Source organism: Salvelinus namaycush, chromosome 9 (genome assembly GCF_016432855.1).
Source record: "Salvelinus namaycush isolate Seneca chromosome 9, SaNama_1.0, whole genome shotgun sequence".
Lineage (NCBI taxonomy): Eukaryota > Metazoa > Chordata > Actinopteri > Salmoniformes > Salmonidae > Salvelinus > Salvelinus namaycush.
In genome coordinates, this window is record NC_052315.1 from 26,421,752 (window position 1) to 26,439,398 (window position 17,647).

At 41.7% G+C, this 17,647-nt stretch overlaps 1 protein-coding gene across 3 annotated transcripts in view; it reads right to left on the reverse strand.

The window, feature by feature from the left end:
• Positions 1-3,300: 3,300 nt before the first annotated feature.
• The window catches only part of LOC120053904 (guanine nucleotide-binding protein G(o) subunit alpha-like), a 190,580-nt gene continuing 176,233 nt past the window's right edge, over positions 3,301-17,647 (reverse strand). Inside the window, exons 6-8 of one of the 3 annotated variants that reach the window (XM_039001201.1) lie at positions 16,674-16,803; positions 4,116-4,269; positions 3,301-3,488 (exon numbers count right to left, since the gene is read on the reverse strand). In XM_039001201.1, coding sequence (XP_038857129.1) covers positions 3,301-3,488; positions 4,116-4,269; positions 16,674-16,803 — 472 coding nt within the window. Of the gene's footprint in view, positions 3,489-4,115; positions 4,270-7,751; positions 10,064-10,592; positions 10,747-16,673; positions 16,804-17,647 lie in introns of those variants that run through there. The other 2 variants (XM_039001202.1, XM_039001203.1) reach the window with 2 other exon arrangements.

Sequence of the window (17,647 nt, forward strand, 5' to 3'; positions counted from 1 at the left end):
ATAACATCAGCTCCAGCAAGCTAACTGTATCACCATCATCTGGCATCAACTGCATCACCTTTATCTGGCATCACCATCATCAAACCATCATCTAACACAGTTTAGGAGCCTGAGATTGCTGATCTACTGTTCCAGGATGATTTTTGTGAAGTCAAGCGTTTAAAATGAATGGCCTTCTGGTAAAACTATTAATGATCTTTAACTCTGCACTATCTAAGCTCAAGTCTCTAATCAACAGAGTAAGACACTCAACTGCAACTCTATTTAATCTATCACTCAATCAATCACCCTGTCAATCTCCATCCCCGCTCACTTCCTATCTACCATCTCCCTCTTCTCAGCCACCATCATTTGCTCTCTCTCCATCTCTCTCTGTGCCATGGCTGAACCTACTGAACTTGCAGCCTCAGCAGTCTGCCCAATCAGAAGCTGAGCCCCATTTATGGCATCTCTCTGGCTTATTCCACTAAATACTTAATTTCTCAGATTTGCCGTGCTGTTTGTTCTTTTGCCCATCCATGAAAAATGGCAGAATTGATACTATAACGTTGATGTGTTTTAGGTTACCATGTATGACCAGGGAACTCTGGGCTCATGGATGGTCTATGTGTTTTAGTTTCATGGATGGTGTGTGTGTGTGTGCTCACGTGTGTGTGTGTGTGTGTGTGTGAGGGAGTCAGTGTAATGCATAGTGTGTGTAGCCTATGTGTGAGGTGTTGCTGCCCCCTAGGCTGAACTTGCTCCCTCTACTCCCATCCCAGCAGAGACGTCAGCTAGCAGCAGGACATCCTCCCTGCAGGGGAATGGATGGCGGGGAAGTGATAATTTCATCCCCTTTTACCCTCCCTCCTCAGCCTACTCAGCCTACAAATATACTGCACTGAACATGGGCCGCCATCACACACTCATTCTAACGTAAAATTCAGATCCAACCTAGTTTAACATTGTGGAATGATTGGTAGTTAGTTAGTTTCCTACATTCCTACTTTCCTCCCTTGATCAGTTTGACAAGGTTTTGTATATCTTATTAGCAGTGTGTCAGTAGCCAGAAGGTATCAGGTCTGTGAAGAAAAGGTGGTACTTATGAGTGACAATAAGAATCAGAAGGCCCCAAATTGTAGTCATGAAAACTGTGGGTTTTAATGTAAACACTACATTCGATTGGTATTCCAGCACGAACATCCCACATGAAAGAACAACCATTCACTAAAAAGGAGGGAGAAAAAAGCAGCACAGAATAGCATTCACTGGGATAAAAATAATGGATAATAAAAAAGGAGGGGAACAAAGGAAAAATAATGCCAAACTGGTATGTGTAATAATACACAGTATTCTTAAAAAAAATGTAAATCAAGAAGGCAGATAGGTAGGAGAGATACATCTTTCCAAATCTTTGTGTGAAGTGAGAGCTGTGCTTTTCTATGAAGACCTGGAAAGTGTTTAAGTACAATTCCCCAAAAGTAAAAGAAAGAGCTTGAATCTGTACAGCCGTGTGGACACCCCGCCAAGCAACGTGGCAGGATGTGCTCCAAAGTGGTTCTTCCAAAATAAAAATCAAATATATATATATATATAAGTCAGGCTAAGTAAAGACACTGTACTGCATGGAGATCAGGCAAAAATAATCAGTACAGTTCATAAACATGGGTAAGTCAGTAAGAACAGCTCAAGAATGGATCACGGGAACCCTTGCAAACAGTTTTTTTTAAAGGGGGAGATAAAGAAATGTTCTGTAGCTACAAAGCACAAGAAATATACTTTAATAATAATACAGAATCATCATTATCATTGATATTGTAATTATTATCATTGTCCTTTTCATTATTGTTTTTATTGTCATAATCATACTTTTTGTAGATTTTTTCTTGAATAATTCTACATTGTAAAGATCCCAAGGATCTACAGATTTCTACCAAGACACACAGCCCAATGACCCTTGACCTCAAATCTCCGCTTCACTGGTCAGCACGGCTGTTGGTTCGCCTCCCTAACTCCCTCCCTCGGCCCTTCCCAGTCCATAAGATGGTTGTCTCTTTATGATGCTGTTGTCTTTAGATTTTTTTCTTCTTCAGTTTTTCAATTTTCTTTGACTTTTGTGTTGGATAAAAAATAAAAAATCTCAACATTTTCTATGTGAAGCGTTTAACTGTCTCTTTATACAAAGGCTGAAGGGTCGGTCATGCTATCTGTGTCAGGAGGAGTGACGGGACACCACTACCAAGCAAGTGGACTGCCCAAAACAAAACCATGGGGGCGCTAGAAAAAAAATAAGGATGATAAAGTAGAAGAATAAAGTACAAGGTGTGTGGTGAGTACAAGGTGTGTGGTGAGTACAAGGTGTGTGGTGAGTACAAGGTGTGTGGTGAGTACAAGGTGTGTGGTGAGTGTGGGACAGACGATAAATAAATAAATGAATCAATGATAATAAAAAAAGTAGAAGTTCCTTACATGATAGTGTTAATAGGTATTCATTACAGTAACAAAGTGTTCCTAGGACCATCTCCAAACCTGTCATTTTCAGGGGGTTGGCAGCTTTCAGATATCTGATTGGTTTAGAGGCTTGGGGTCACGTGCTGTGACTCACTGCTCCAAAATCCACAAAGCCAATGGCAAAGGCCCACCGGAGTGACAGGAAGGGATTGGATAAAAAAAAGGGAAAAAAAGAACAATCTTATAGGACGCATCAATCCTGGGTGCTTCTGTTGATCTCAACGATCAAATAGCTGAACAGAACTTCTAGGATTACCATGAAAACCAAGTCTGGTACATAAGAAAGTAAAGAGGACAGAAACACACAAACACATCAGCTTGTTTCAACTGATCTTGACTGTGGTACTCATGACCATCATACCTGTCATAGCCATTGTTAGAGCAAGAAATGTTTTTTAGCGTCATTACATCATTACTACAGTAACGTACTCAGGCAAACGTGTACAGGTCAGCCAATGGACTGATATTCATGTAATAAATATACATATGATAAACAAACATACAAAAATGACAAAAAGAAAGACATTATGTAAAATAAGTGAGGGTTGTTTTGTTAAAAACAAAAAGACACAGTTGGGAAGTGGAGAAAACAAACATTAAACAAGTTCTCAACTTTGTTCTAAAACTTTAAAAGCTGGGTTTCTATAAGAAATCAGTTCTGTTGGCAGCTCTTTGAAGTCAAACTAAAAACATTATATATATATATTGATATATACGTATGCCTATTTTAAAACAATCATTATTATTATTTACCAAGTTGCATTTTCAATTAGAATCATTTCCAGAGGAGAGGCGAGGGGCGGTCAGGGCTCAGTACAAACCACAGCCTCGCAGGTTGTTGGCGATGATGATGTCAGTGACGGCGTCAAACACCACCTGGATGTTCCCTGTATCTGTGGCACACGTCAGGTGACAGTAGATCTCCTTATTGGGCGAGCGGTTCTTGCTCTCAAATTGTGCTTGGATGTAGGCAGCTGCATCATCATAGGTGTTAGGACCTGTGCAGGGAGGCAATGCAGAATGTGAAAGAGGGAAAAAAGAGGGAGGGAGGGAGGAGGAAAGATAGGACGGAGAGAAAGGCAACAGGGAAAGAGGAAAAACTTAGAATTGAAGAGAGCTTTTAGGGCCTAAACTAATTCCATTGAATACGTTTTATATTCTCCTAAATAAATGATTAGCTCTATTACAATCACATTCTGGTGTGGTAACCCATGTGACTTCGGTTAACATGAGGATACAGTCACAATGGCTTGGCTGTCTGTGTCAGATGTGGAAGGCAGAATGTGTCCCTGTGGGCAGCTCTCTAAAGCCGGGAAAGGAAATGGTATGGTGTCTGTCTGACTGTCTGTCTGTGCCTAAGTGTACAGAGATGGGGACAGCTCTCACTGGTCATCCCTTCTCCATAACTGCTCAAGCGTGGCTGTGATTTTATTCTCTCCTTGTCAGAGAGGGGAGGGAGGAGAGATACTAAATACAGTATTTCTAATCCCCTCAGTTGTATGTACCACAATGTCAACTCACTTCAACATCACATGGTCAAGACCTAAGTGGATTTTGCAGACTAAAGAGCAGGCTTTCAGCTAGCAAATATGTTTTGGCCAATTTACAAAGGTACAACATCTTACCTGTATACTCAGGGAAACAGATACTCAAGGCAGATTTCTTGATCTTTTCGGCAAACAGATCTTTCTTGTTGAGGAAGAGAATGATGGAAGTGTCAATGAAGAATTTGTTGTTACAGATGGAATCGAACAGCATAAGAGACTCGTGCATGCGATTCTGCAGTGGAGAGAAAAGGAGGATAGAAGCAGAGGGAGGAGGAAGAGAGAGCAAGGATGAGGAAGAGAGGGAGGGAGGGAGAAACAGAGAACGTGGAAAGGTTAGCCTCAGAGCAATAAAAAACAAGCAGGAATAGTTGAACCAAGCTTCATGACTTGAGGACAGTAAGCCGACAGTAGAGAGTGAGCATCGCAAAGCACCCAGACAGGATAGAGACTGCTACGTAGGAGAAGAATGGGTCTATCATGTGACTGAGTTGAACCAATCAGAATAATTGAGCTCTGCGATAAAGAACATGGAATAGTTAGAATCAGAATGAGGCATAATGAGAGGCAGCTGGCAGTTGCTGCTTTGGTCAGTGGATGTGTGTCTGACAATGATCCTGTTGACAGACAGGGGGCAGGAGAGAGAAAGAGACCAGACCTCTTATCCATTCACTGCCATATTATCAAGATTCATACAGAGAGAGATAAAGGCAGAGGATGGAGAGAAATAGTTAAATACTGAATGAGGCATTGTGTGTTAGTGTAAAGTGTAAAGTGTGTGTTACTGAATGAGGCATTGTGTGTTAGTGTAAAGTGTAAAGTGTGTGTTACTGAATGAGGCATTGTGTGTTAGTGTAAAGTGTGAGTTACTGAATGAGGCATTGTGTGTTAGTGTAAAGTGTAAAGTGTGTGTTACTGAATGAGGCATTGTGTGTTAGTGTAAAGTGTGAGTTACTGAATGAGGCATTGTGTGTTAGTGTAAAGTGTGAGTTACTGAATGAGGCATTGTGTGTTAGTGTAACGTGTGAGTTACTGAATGAGGCATTGTGTGTTAGTGTAAAGTGTGAGTTACTGAATGAGGCATTGTGTGTTAGTGTAAAGTGTGTGTTACTGAATGAGGCATTGTGTGTTAGTGTAAAGTGTAAAGTGTGTGTTACTGAATGAGGCATTGTGTGTTAGTGTAAAGTGTGAGTTACTGAATGAGGCATTGTGTGTTAGTGTAAAGTGTGAGTTACTGAATGAGGCATTGTGTGTTAGTGTAACGTGTGAGTTACTGAATGAGGAATTGTGTGTTAGTGTAAAGTGTGTGTTACTGAATGAGGCATTGTGTGTTAGTGTAAAGTGTGTGTTACTGAATGAGTGTGCTGTGCAAAGGACAGTAGTTCAGTAGCATTCCCATCGGACAAGAGAAAACAGAGAGCGAGAGAGAGTTTTTTAAATGATTTATTTCACTTCTGTTAATTATCTATTTCACTTGCTTTGGCGATGTAAACATATATTTCCCAAGCCAATAAAGCACTTTGAATCGAATAGAAAGAAAGAAAGAAAGGAGAGACAGATAGAGACAGGAAGAGCAAAACATTCCCTGCACGGTGCATACACAAACTTGATCAGAGAGAGAGAGCGAGCGAGAGGGGAAGGGAGGGTCAGACACATAGTTTCATGTGGTGCTTTATTATTTCCTTCATATAAACACACCCTTCAATAAATAATCACAACAACGAAAGAAGCGAATGAGCAAACAATAATTACAGCAGTGAGACACAAACAACACCTACTAGAAAACAGGTACTTCAATCATACCATGACGTACTGTACTGTCAGCATCCTAGTGCTGCTTGTGGGTGGTGTAAATTGAATTTCTTCATGAGTTTGTGGTAAGCTCCAGAGAATAGTTTCCAATGTATTCCTCCCATGCTGATGCAGAGGCAGTCTTTGTGTAACACAAGGTGAAATGCATTCAGGGAAAGGCGAAGGAGGATTTAAGAATTCTGCTTTTCAAAGTTCTATTGTGCCGACTGTTTTATTATTTATGGCTGCAGTCGAAATACTGGTATGTTTTGCCTGCTGTGATAGGGAGCTCTTCTGTGTGTGTGTGTGTGTGTGTGAGGATTGGGACTCACAAACTGGGGACTCAGAGAGGCTGAAACCCAATCAACTGTACTACAGCTAGGTACCTACGGTACATGAACCATCTCAGCCTTCACCAAGGCTAATCTCTATTACATCAGGGGACTCCACTATTGTACATGATATTCACTACTATTTCTCTTTCTCTCTCTCTTGGTACCCACTAGACCTGAGATCCAGTTTACTCAGGGCAACATATTGTACCTCCCATCTGTTTCTCTCCAGCAGACAGACACACTTACGAATCTGTCTCTTTACCTTGGCCCTAAGACTTCATTATCCATCAGTCTCACTACTGTGGACATAAACTCTATTACCCAGCGTTCTCTCTGCCCTGGACATAGGCTTTATTTGCCATCAGTCAGGTTTAAGGCAAGGCTATAAGATGAGCAGAGACAGACTGTCTGGGTGGGTGCTCTGGGACTTACACATGCCCTCCAGAATCTGAATCTGATGGCTTCTGTCTTAGTTTAGTCTCTGGTAAAGAAGAGATTATAACTCCAGCTGGGAATCTGAGAGCTTGCTGACAGCGCAGCACAGACATGCTTCTCATCAATGAGTACGGTTACATCTACACAATAATTCCATTATCGTGGATAGTCAGATTCATATAATAGTTTGATTAAAATGTTTAAATGCTTTGCAAGAAGAACGATTTCCCTAATAATCCTGTTTACATGGACACATCTGAAATCAGGCTACCTGATGGCACTCTGATAAATGTAGAAAACCGCCAATCAAAATAAACGTTCTACCACAGTGACCATGTCATTTTTGGGAAACATATTTTATTCTGATTTCAGTCATAAAAAGTTTGCATTTGAAAACTACTTCTAAGGCGCATACATTCAGTTGTTCTGCTCACTTCATTCGCGAAAGAGGGAGGCTCGCTCGGCAGGTGCTAGAACATGCACAGATCAAATACACAGCTGGAGCGCCGATTAAGATGTTTACATGTCCTAATAATTCGAAAGATTGCTCAGAAAACCAGGTGTTTTAATCAGCATATGCCTACTTCGATTTTGACCTGACACCGATTAAGATAAGGTGTTTACATGACTATTGCAAAATCTGCCTACTGCCATAATCAGTTTAATATCTAATTATTACTGTGCATGTAAACATACTCATTGACTGTATATATGAATGGACAAAGCCATTGATCATGTGAAACCATTAATTAAGATGGCATCTCATGGAGATATGACATGCGTAGTTTGAGCTACTCCAGGAAGTGACATTGCAGGATAGCTCAGTGTTGCCCCCTCTCACTAAGTAGAAGGTTGACCGTGGTACTGCAGGCTGCAAATAGCAACTAAATTATACTTATAACTTGTTCTGTGTGCGATTGTAAAATAATCGGTTCAAGGACATACATCTGGTGTATTAGAAGCAATTATTGGTACCAAGATTGTCTTAAAAAATATATGGGGCGGCAGGGTAGCCTAGTGGTTAGAGCGTTGGGCTAGTAACTGAAAGGTTGCAAGTTCAAATCCCTGAGCTGACAAGGTACAAATCTGTCGTTCTGCCCCTGAACAAGGCAGTTAACCCACTGTTCCTAGGCCGTCATTGAAAATAAGAATTTGTTCTTAACTGACTTGCCTAGTTAAATAAAGGTTAAATGTAAGTTGCTCTGGATAAGAGCATCTGCTAAATGCCTTAAATGTAATATGTTTCTTTACATGAAGATTCACCACAAAGTACCACGGTCGGCCTTGAACTTCTGTGGCTTCAATGAGAGGGGGCAGTCATTCTCCATTGCTTCTTATTGTTCATAAAATGTCAAATGTAGCACATGAACACTGTCTCAACAGATTTGGCACAGAATGAGAACTTGTCTGCTCATGACAATTTAGAGTTCATGTCCTGTTGTGGAGAACTAACTGGCCTGAGGGTTGGCACAGCCTTTGCCTCCCGTGTCCTGTGCATCTACCGAAGCAACACACAGTATCTTACTGCAATGACATTTTAGTGTACAGCAGTATAGTCAACAAATATTTTACAGAGCCCCTAGAATCACTGCAGTGACTAGAGTATCAGAGTCTCCTGACACACGAGGCTGCACCTACCAGCTAAGGCAGGCGTGGTGCTGAGAACGATCATCATGGTAACATCTTCCCTACCCCCACTCACCCGGCACCTACATGGGTGTGATGCTGTGAGGCAGACAAATTAGTACTTTCTAAGAGATGGAGATTCCTACAGCCATGACAAGAAACGAGTACAGGTTTTTGTACAGCTAAACGAGGAGGGTGGTATCAGACCACCCCCCGATTTAGGAAGCGGCATATTATTTGGCAAGAAACCAAGAAGTTTTGACCCTTCTTAGAGTGGTTTGGCATTATTTGGCAGAAGAACAGGGGAGGGTGTTGTGACATTTGGTGTCCTCCCTGAGGGTCTGTGTAATGAGGAATGGAACAGCTGTTTCCTGGATAATTAATCCACAGATACCTAATCTTCTCTCTTACAGTATACCACAAACAGATACTACCTTATCTGCTCTAACACACACATTAGAAACTCCCTGCTCCTTAGCCTATTGACTCTCCCATTAAATATGGCATTGGCACCAGTAAGATAAAATAGCTACTGACATAGCCAGGCCAATCACCATAAGGTAAACAACTCCATGTGCTTGATTGAGACTGCTGAGGCACCTAAACTGCAACAGGAAATTCTAGACTAAATATGACAGTTGAATATTTCTACATCTCTAACTATCAGCTCTAACTCAACTTCAGGCAGTGACTACGTTGATTGTCACTCCTACCAATTTGCATTATAAATGGTCTCCGTTTCTTAACCAATTACACTGTTTAGTAAAAATGTACCCTTCAGTAAGGCCACTGCAGTGTAAATTAAATATTTGGTTGTACTTTCAAACCTTACACATTTCAAACCCAATCATTGAATCTCACAAAACTTGTAGTGACAACAAAAAAAAGCCTTCCAAGACTAAAATCTCAGAACCTACATGACATACTGTATAAGCAGAACAGAAGAAAAAAAATCCACCCAAAAATTCACATTATTTATACAGTACCATCTTCCATTAGCCGCAAACAAATCCCCAACTCATCAACTCCGATTCCAACTTTAAAAGTGTTTCACAAAACCGTCCAGGCACAAATTCCTTTCATATCAGATGACTATTACTCAATAAGCAAAATGCCAAATTACAATAGATACTTTGTTGGTAAAGATGAGCAGTTTTCCTTGTAACCTGTAGATGATAGTTTATCTCTGGTGGTGACCCAATGCCACTTACACACGGTTACACAACAGCAATAACTGCCTTAGTGTTTTAGTAAAACAGCATATCTTCTGAAATAACCTACCGCTAACATGACTTTGCTACAAATGTATCAAATGCATGTCTATAATATCTGCATTCTTTTTTTCGGAAATGTGATTCACCATGGATGTCCAGATTGTCTTGAACAGTTTTGCAGGTGAGTGATTGTCAAAATGTATATTCTTTATGACACTAAACTAATTGTTCCAGTCAAGGATTATCTCTCTTTCCTGTATTCACTTCGACTAATGGTGTTCAATGCTTGAGGCAAAAAAAACAGCTGTCTCTCTTTATGCAACGGAATTAAAATGTCTTAATATTGAACAAATCTAAAAGGTGAATTAATTTGATATGTGGGTGAGGGAAAAGTGGAGGAGAAGGGTCAATCCAGGGACACATTGGGTCTATCCTCTGGGTTAATACAGGCCACAACCACGCAGGTTGTTGGCGATGATGACGTCGGTGACAGCGTCAAACACAAACTGGATGTTGTTGGTGTCGGTGGCACAGGTGACGTGAGCATACACTTCCTTGTGGAGGGACTTGTTCCTGCTCTCGTACTGAGACTGAATGTGGGCCACTGCCTCTATGAAGGTGTCCGCGCCTGCAAAAAGGTTTGAAAGGGCAAGAGAAAGAAGAAATGGAGAAAATATATTTACAGGACCAGAGAGAGGCAGGATGTGGAAAGAAGGTGGGGTGAATAAAATAAAAGATAAATAGAAAGAGGAAAATAAAAGTGGAAGAAAAGCAGACAAAACAAAAGAAGGATATGAGGACAAGAAAAACTGAAGAATGGATAAAAAAAGATATCGTTTTTTCAAATATTTCACACCTAATGTAAAACCTAATGTCTTTCTAAGTGGCTGGATTATCGTGTAACTGCGGAGGGAGGCCTTGGTTTACACAGAGAGTACAGCATGCCAGACATACTCCTTGGCTGCTCTGCACTATAAGCCCTAAGATGATAACATGGAGTCATGCCAGGTAAGGGATGAGTAACTGTTCTGAGCTTCAAGCCTTTCTACACATTATCCCTCCCTCCCACACTAGCCCTTCTTCTAGTTGTCCCTCCTGCTGCTACTACATCCCTCTCTTTTCTCCTAGCTCAGCAGCCTCCACTCTTCATCAATTACCTGTGTACTCCGAGAAGCAGATACTAAGGGGAGATTTCTTAATTTTCTGCTCGAATATGTCCTTCTTGTTGAGAAATAGAATGATGGAGGTGTCTGTGAACCATTTGTTGTTACAGATGCTGTCGAACAGCTTCATAGACTCATGCATGCGGTTCTGTGGGTAGAGAAAACAACATGTCAGTCAGTCTGCTGTGTGGCTCTCTTTCTAACTATGTCTCTCTCACACACACACACACACACACACACACACACACACACACACACACACACACACACACACACACACACACACACAAAATAAGAGAAGAATCAAGTGAAGACAGGAAACTACAAAGCAGAACAGAAACTAAACTGTAGATGCCCTTTCCAGGAGTTTCCCGTAAGAGCCCAGAACATTCTAAAATACAGTGTCTACATTATTTCATTATCATGATCCTGTTTGCCACAGTGTCATGGCAATATGTTAAGTATGACAAGTACGCAGCATCCTTGGAGGTTAGCCAAGTTCATGCACAATGTTATTAGGTAGGTCGTTCCACGAAAATAGTGCCTTTTGCGTCCCTTTAATATTTTAAGTAGAAATTGTGCACCAATATTGAATTTTAAAAGGCTATATATATTAAATTAAGTGCCCTTTAATATAGACCACATGGAGAATTCAATAAATCAGATTTTGTTAATAAGAATAAAGGCTTGCTAAAGTGCCAAAATGTAACATTTTGACATGTCCCTCCGTCAACCCTGTGTCACTTCTAAGATTTTAACCCACTTCATCCTAAAATAAGTCACCATCACCCTACTTATTGTGTTGCTTTGAAAAAGTAATTTCTAAAGATGATAATTTATTTAATGTGATTAGTGATTATTTTACGTATGTCCCTCATTTTAAGGCCAACCCTGTTACGTGAACTGAACTCTCGTTTTAATATGGTGAAACTATTCCTTTTTAAATATATTATTTTAAAGAAACACTGAACATCTGATAGTCAAATCATAGTTTAAAAGCAGGTGAGCTGGTTCTACTCTTTTTGCCCATTTTCTGGTGTTTTGTTGTGGGAAACTGTGCGGGTCAAGCATAAAACGTCAACCCTGTTACCCATAGATAGACAGGATAGAAAAGTTTTACAAATAAAACATGTTTGTGAAGCTTGCATTCAAGTAAATTAAGTGAAATCAAAAGTTTGTTTTGATCAAGTTACACTTCTCTAAAGACACCGAATTGGTGGAACGACCCAGGCAGCCTAAGTCTAGGACAAACTCTGTATGCTTCTCTCTAGAACAGAGATGGGAAGGCATGCAAATACATTTCTAGGTATTTTATGTTATTTCACCATTGTGTTTGCCTGTTTAAATGTTAATTCAGAGTTGAAAGCAGACACTCTCTGATGTGAGTGAATTTTTGCCTTGTTCTCAATCACAGTGGAAAAGACAGAGAACACAGTCATGACACCTCCTTCACAGCCAATTACAATCCAATTAGAGCACCAGAGAGGGCTCGCACAGCCAATCAGATCAAGAGCAGAGGAAAGCCCTGAGACAGCCAATCAGATTAAATAGAGCAGAGGAAATCACTGAAAGAGCCAATTACAGAACAATCCAAAAGAGTACATAAGATAAGTCAGAGACTGGAGTTCTTGTAGAAAATATAAGACAAAGAAAGAGAGGAGATACATGTATCTCATGAGGTGAATCAGCATCTGATAAGTAAAACTTTGAGAACAAGGCAACACATACATAAAACAGTGTCATATATACATTTTTACAGACACTCTTATCCAGAGCAACCTACAGGAGCAATTAGAGTTAAGTGCCTTGCTCAAGGGCACATCCACAGATGCGTCACCTAGTCAGCTCAGGGATTCCAACCAGTGACCTTTCCGTTACTGGCCCAACGCTCTTAACAGTTAGGCTACCTGCCGCCCATATACATTCAATCATATCCTCACAGTGAAAATCCCAGGTAAACACACACACATGCTGAACACACACACATAATCACATCACAACCAAAAGGAGTGCTGCTTTCAACTCTTTCCAGATGATTTTGGATTCTTTGTCCTTGTGAAAGGTTTCATACCTGTGCATATGTTTGGTGGGAGGGCCCTCTGTGGAACCAGGTGGGTTTTTAGCATTTGTCGATTGGTTAGAGAGGACAGCCGATGGCGAGAGATGAGAGGAGCTGAGACGAGAAGACGTTGAAGGAGAGACGAGAGAGCTGCTGGAGAGTTGCGGGAGCGCAGTGGAACAGAGATGGACATGCACGAGAGCCCAAATCAACTCATCTCCCCCCTCTCAAACACAACGCATGTATTCATGCTTGCACTCGCTCCCACACACACACACACACACACACACACACACACACACACACACACACACACACACACACACACACACACACACACACACACACACACACACACACACACACACACACACACACTCCCCCCAACGGTGAAAGGAAAAAACTGTAGAGCAGGCAGGAAGAACCCAAACCAAACCTCGCAGTCAAATTAATGGACAAGATTGCTGTAGAAAATCTGCACTGCTGTGCACATCTTTGAGGGTGTGCCAGTACTTGCATGAAGAGGAAAAACAGGAAAAGACAGCCAGAGAGAGAGAGCGAGAGATAAATGCAAATTTGTTTGTTGAAGTAGTGTGTGTGTGTGTGTGTGTGTGTGTGTGTGTGTGTGTGTGTGTGTGTGTGTGTGTGTGTGTGTGTGTGTGTGTGTGTGTGTGCAGTCGCACACGCGTGCGGGCCTGTGCATATGAGTCCAGGAGTAAACAAATATGACTTTGATTTAGGAGTCTGTCAATCTGTCAGAGGCATAGTTCAATAGAGACTGTCAGACGCATAGTTCATATTTCAACAGAGCCAATAGAGCCTTCCTTTTTTGGTTTATCATGTCTGTGAATCTACTCTGATACATTTAGTTGTGTTTTCAAATAGGATTATCTTGACCTCGCTATATTAATATTAAAAAAATAAACCCAGAAACACACGTTCTCCTCTCCTGACTGCATTTGCTGCCATAAAAATAGAATGAATACAACGGACATCCCCATTCAAGTCAACGGACATCCCCATTCAAGTGTACCGATAGCAGCAAAGCAGGAAGTAAAATATGAGCTGAAATATGTGCTGCGATTTCTTAATTCAACTCAACTGCCATTACAAAAATACATTCAATTGTATGAGCCACATCAGTTAACATTTGAAAGAACATTGCATCGCAATACCAGGCAGCCATTGCAAGTGTACCCATGAGTTTACCTGTCAAATCAATAATGTCTATCTGCAGACAGTGGTTACTACATGCTGTGCCCACAACATGCCGCACCCACTGCTAGCGCTGTCTCTGGCCCACACTCCAGCACAGTAGGTGGCGGTAATGCACAAACCGCCAAAAAAAAACACAGAAGAAGAAGGAGGCTGCTAGCTAGCTAGGGGACACGGGTACACCATGTCTTTCACCCCGCCTGCCGAGCACTGCTTTCTGCAGTTCTGTTAACGTTACGGCGAGGGAAGTTGCTTGCTAGCTAACTAAAACACTGCTACACAGTGTCCTTCGCCCCTGCCTGCCGAGCACTTCTTTCCACAGTTCTGTTAACGTTATGCCGAGGGAAGTAGCTAGCTAGCTAAATAGGACCCCGGTATACATTGTCCTTTGCCCCGCCTGCTGAGCACTGCTTTCCCACCGTTCTGTTAACGTTACTGATAGGAAGGTAATGTTAGCTAGCTAGCTAGTGCAGCCAACCCAACTCTCACGTGGCACTACCCTCGCCTCAATCAATGGCAGTGGGCACGTGGTGGGCATGGCATGTCGTTTTTTTTAATGTATTTTTTACATTTTTCACCTTTATTTAACCAGGTAGGCTAGTTGAGAACAAGTTCTCATTTACAACTGCGACCTGGCCAAGATAAAGCAAAGCAGTGCGACACAAACAACAACACAGAGTTACACATGGAATAAACAAACATACAGTCAATAATACAATAGAAAAAGTCTATATACAGTGAGTGCAAATGAGGTAGGATAAGGGAGGTAAGGCAATAAATAGGCCATAGTGGTGAAATAATTACAATATAGCAATTAAACACTGGAGTGATAGATGTGCAGAAGATGAATGTGCAAGTAGAGATACTGGGGTGCAAAGGAGCAAAATAAATAAATAAATAACAGTATGGGGATGAGGTAGTTGGATGGGCTATTTATAGATGGGCTATGTACAGGGGCAGTGATCTGTGAGCTGCTCTGACAGCTGGTGCTTAAAGTTAGTGAGGGAGATATGAGTCTCCAGCTTCAGTGATTTTTGCAGTTCGTTCCAGTCATTGGCAGCAGAGAACTGGAAGGAAAGGTGGCCAAATTGGCTTTGGGGGTGGCCAGTGACATATACCTGCTGGAGCACGTGCTACGGTGGGTGCTGCTATGGTGACCAGTGAGCTGAGATAAGGCAGGGCTTTACCTAGCAAAGACTTATAGATGACCTGGAGCCAGTGTGTTTGGCGACGAATATGAAGCGAGGGCCAGCCAGCGAGAGCATACAGGTCGCAGTGGTGGGTAATATATGGGGCTTTGGTGACAAAACGGATGGCACTGTGATAGACTGCATCCAATTTGCTGAGTAGAGTGTTGGAGGCTATTTTGTAAATGACATCGCCGAAGTCAAGGATCAGTAGGATAGTCAGTTTTACGAGGGTATGTTTGGCAGCATGAGTGAAGGACGCTTTGTTGTGAAATAGGATGCCGATTCTAGACTTAATTTTGGATTGGAGATGCTAAATATGAGTCTGGAAGGAGTTTACAGTCTAACCAGACACCTAGGTATTTGTAGTTGTCCACATATTCTAAGTCAGAACCGTCCAGAGTAGTTATGCTAGATGGGCGGGCAGGTGTGGGCAGCGATCGGTTGAAGAGCATGCATTTAGTTTTACTTGCATTTAAGAGCAGTTGGAGGCCAGGGAAGGAGAGTTGTATGGCATTGAAGCTCGTCTGGAGGTTAGTTAACACAGTGTCCAGAGAAGAGCCAGAGGTATACAGAATGGTGTCGTCTGCATAGAGGTGGATCAGAGAATCACCAGCAGCAAGAGCAACATCATTGATGTATACAGAGAAGAGAGCCGGCCCGAGAATTGAACCCTGTGGCACCCCCATAGAGACTGCCAGAGGTCCGGACAACAGGCCCTCCGATTTGACACTGCAGTCGGACTACAGATAGACCTTACTCAGTCAAATTGCCAGGGTTAGAAGTTCCAAGCCTGTTCTATTAATTCTATTTATATGTGTGATGCTGCTGCTTCATTCCGGGGGGCGTTGCCTAGGCAACCCAAGACAAATTTTCTTGTTTCAGCGAGGAGGAACAATTTTGTCATCTTGATAAGAGTCCATGTTACGACAGAAACATACTCAAACGCACGAATGCCCGGCCCTCCCGTCTTCAGTCAGCCGTTTGTTCCATACACACACAGCAAAAATGTTTTTTTTTACAGTTATGACGGTTTATTTTATTTTCATGACGGTTTACACCATAACCGTCGGTTACACGGTTATACAGTTATGCCAACCCTAGCACAAACACCAGCTGATACAACTAGAGGTTATGGTAGAGGACTGGGTGGAACCAGATGGGAAGTGTGACTGCTGTGTTTGCATGGAGAGAAATAAAGTAGCCTAACTGTGTGGTCTAATTTATAATGTTGTGTTATGGACAGCACCTCACATATTTTGCGTATCAAAAAATCCAAATCCAAAATGAATCTACACTTACATGTAAATGGTCATATCATTATAAGCTACTGTACATTTTCAATGCGTTTCATAGCAGAGCTAGCTAAACCTGTTTACAGTACAGGAAGGAGGATCCATGGATAAAAGGCATGGTAATTGTGAACCCTAACCTCAACATGAGTAGCAGGAAACCAGGGATGTGTACAGTACAAAGCCCCTGCTGTTCATTATGTTGATGACTTCAACGAAGGAAACATATATGACTCAAATTAAATGGAATTGAATGTGCTGCACTGTAGAGGGCTGTACGGAGATATGGACACAATTAATTAATGGTGTGTTTGCGACTTACCGTGGTCTCATCTTCATGCAGCACCTGGTCATACCCACTCAGTGCCACACAGAAGATAATGGCTGTCACGTCCTCAAAGCAGTGGATCCATTTCTTCCTCTCCGACCTCTGTCCTCCCACATCAAAGAGCCTACAGAACACACACCATCCGTTACACGCTCACAGAAAAACAAAAAACACATTTTTATTTACAATGCTTTACAAACCCAGACAACTTTGTGCGCCACCCTATGGGACTCCCAATCGTGGCCAGATGTGATACAGCCTGGATTCGAACCAGGGACTGCAGTGACGCCTCTTTCATTGAGATGCAGTGCCTTAGACCGCTGCGCCACTTGGGAGCCCAATTTTGAGCCCCTCCCTACATCTGAAGAAACTTGGGGTTTCAAAGTGTTTGCAGCCACAGAAGGTATCCTACTACTACTGTAGATATACAGCTCTGGAAAAAATTAAGAGACCATTGCAAAATTATCATTTTCTCTAGTTTTACTATATATAGGTATGTGTTTGGGTAAAATGACATTTTTTGTTTTATTCTATAAACACCTGACAACATTTCTCCCAAATTCCAAATAAAAACATTGTCATTTAGAGCATTTATTTGCAGAAAATGACAACTGGTCAAAATAACAAAAAAGATGCAGTGTTGTCAGACCTCGAATAATGCAAAGAAAATAAGTTCATACTCATTTTTAAACAACACAATACAAATGTTTTAACTTGGGAAGAGTTCAGAAATCAATATTTGGTGGAATAACCCTGATTTTCAATCACAGCTTTCATGCGTCTTGGCATGCTCTCCACCAGTCTTTCACATTGCTGTTGGATGACTTTATGCCACTCCTGATGCAAAAATTCAAGCAGCTTGGCTTTGTTTGATGGCTTGTGACCATCCATCTTCCTCTTGTTCACATTCCAGAGGTTTCAATGGGGTTCAGGTCTGAAGATTGGGCTGGCCATGATTGGGCTGGTGT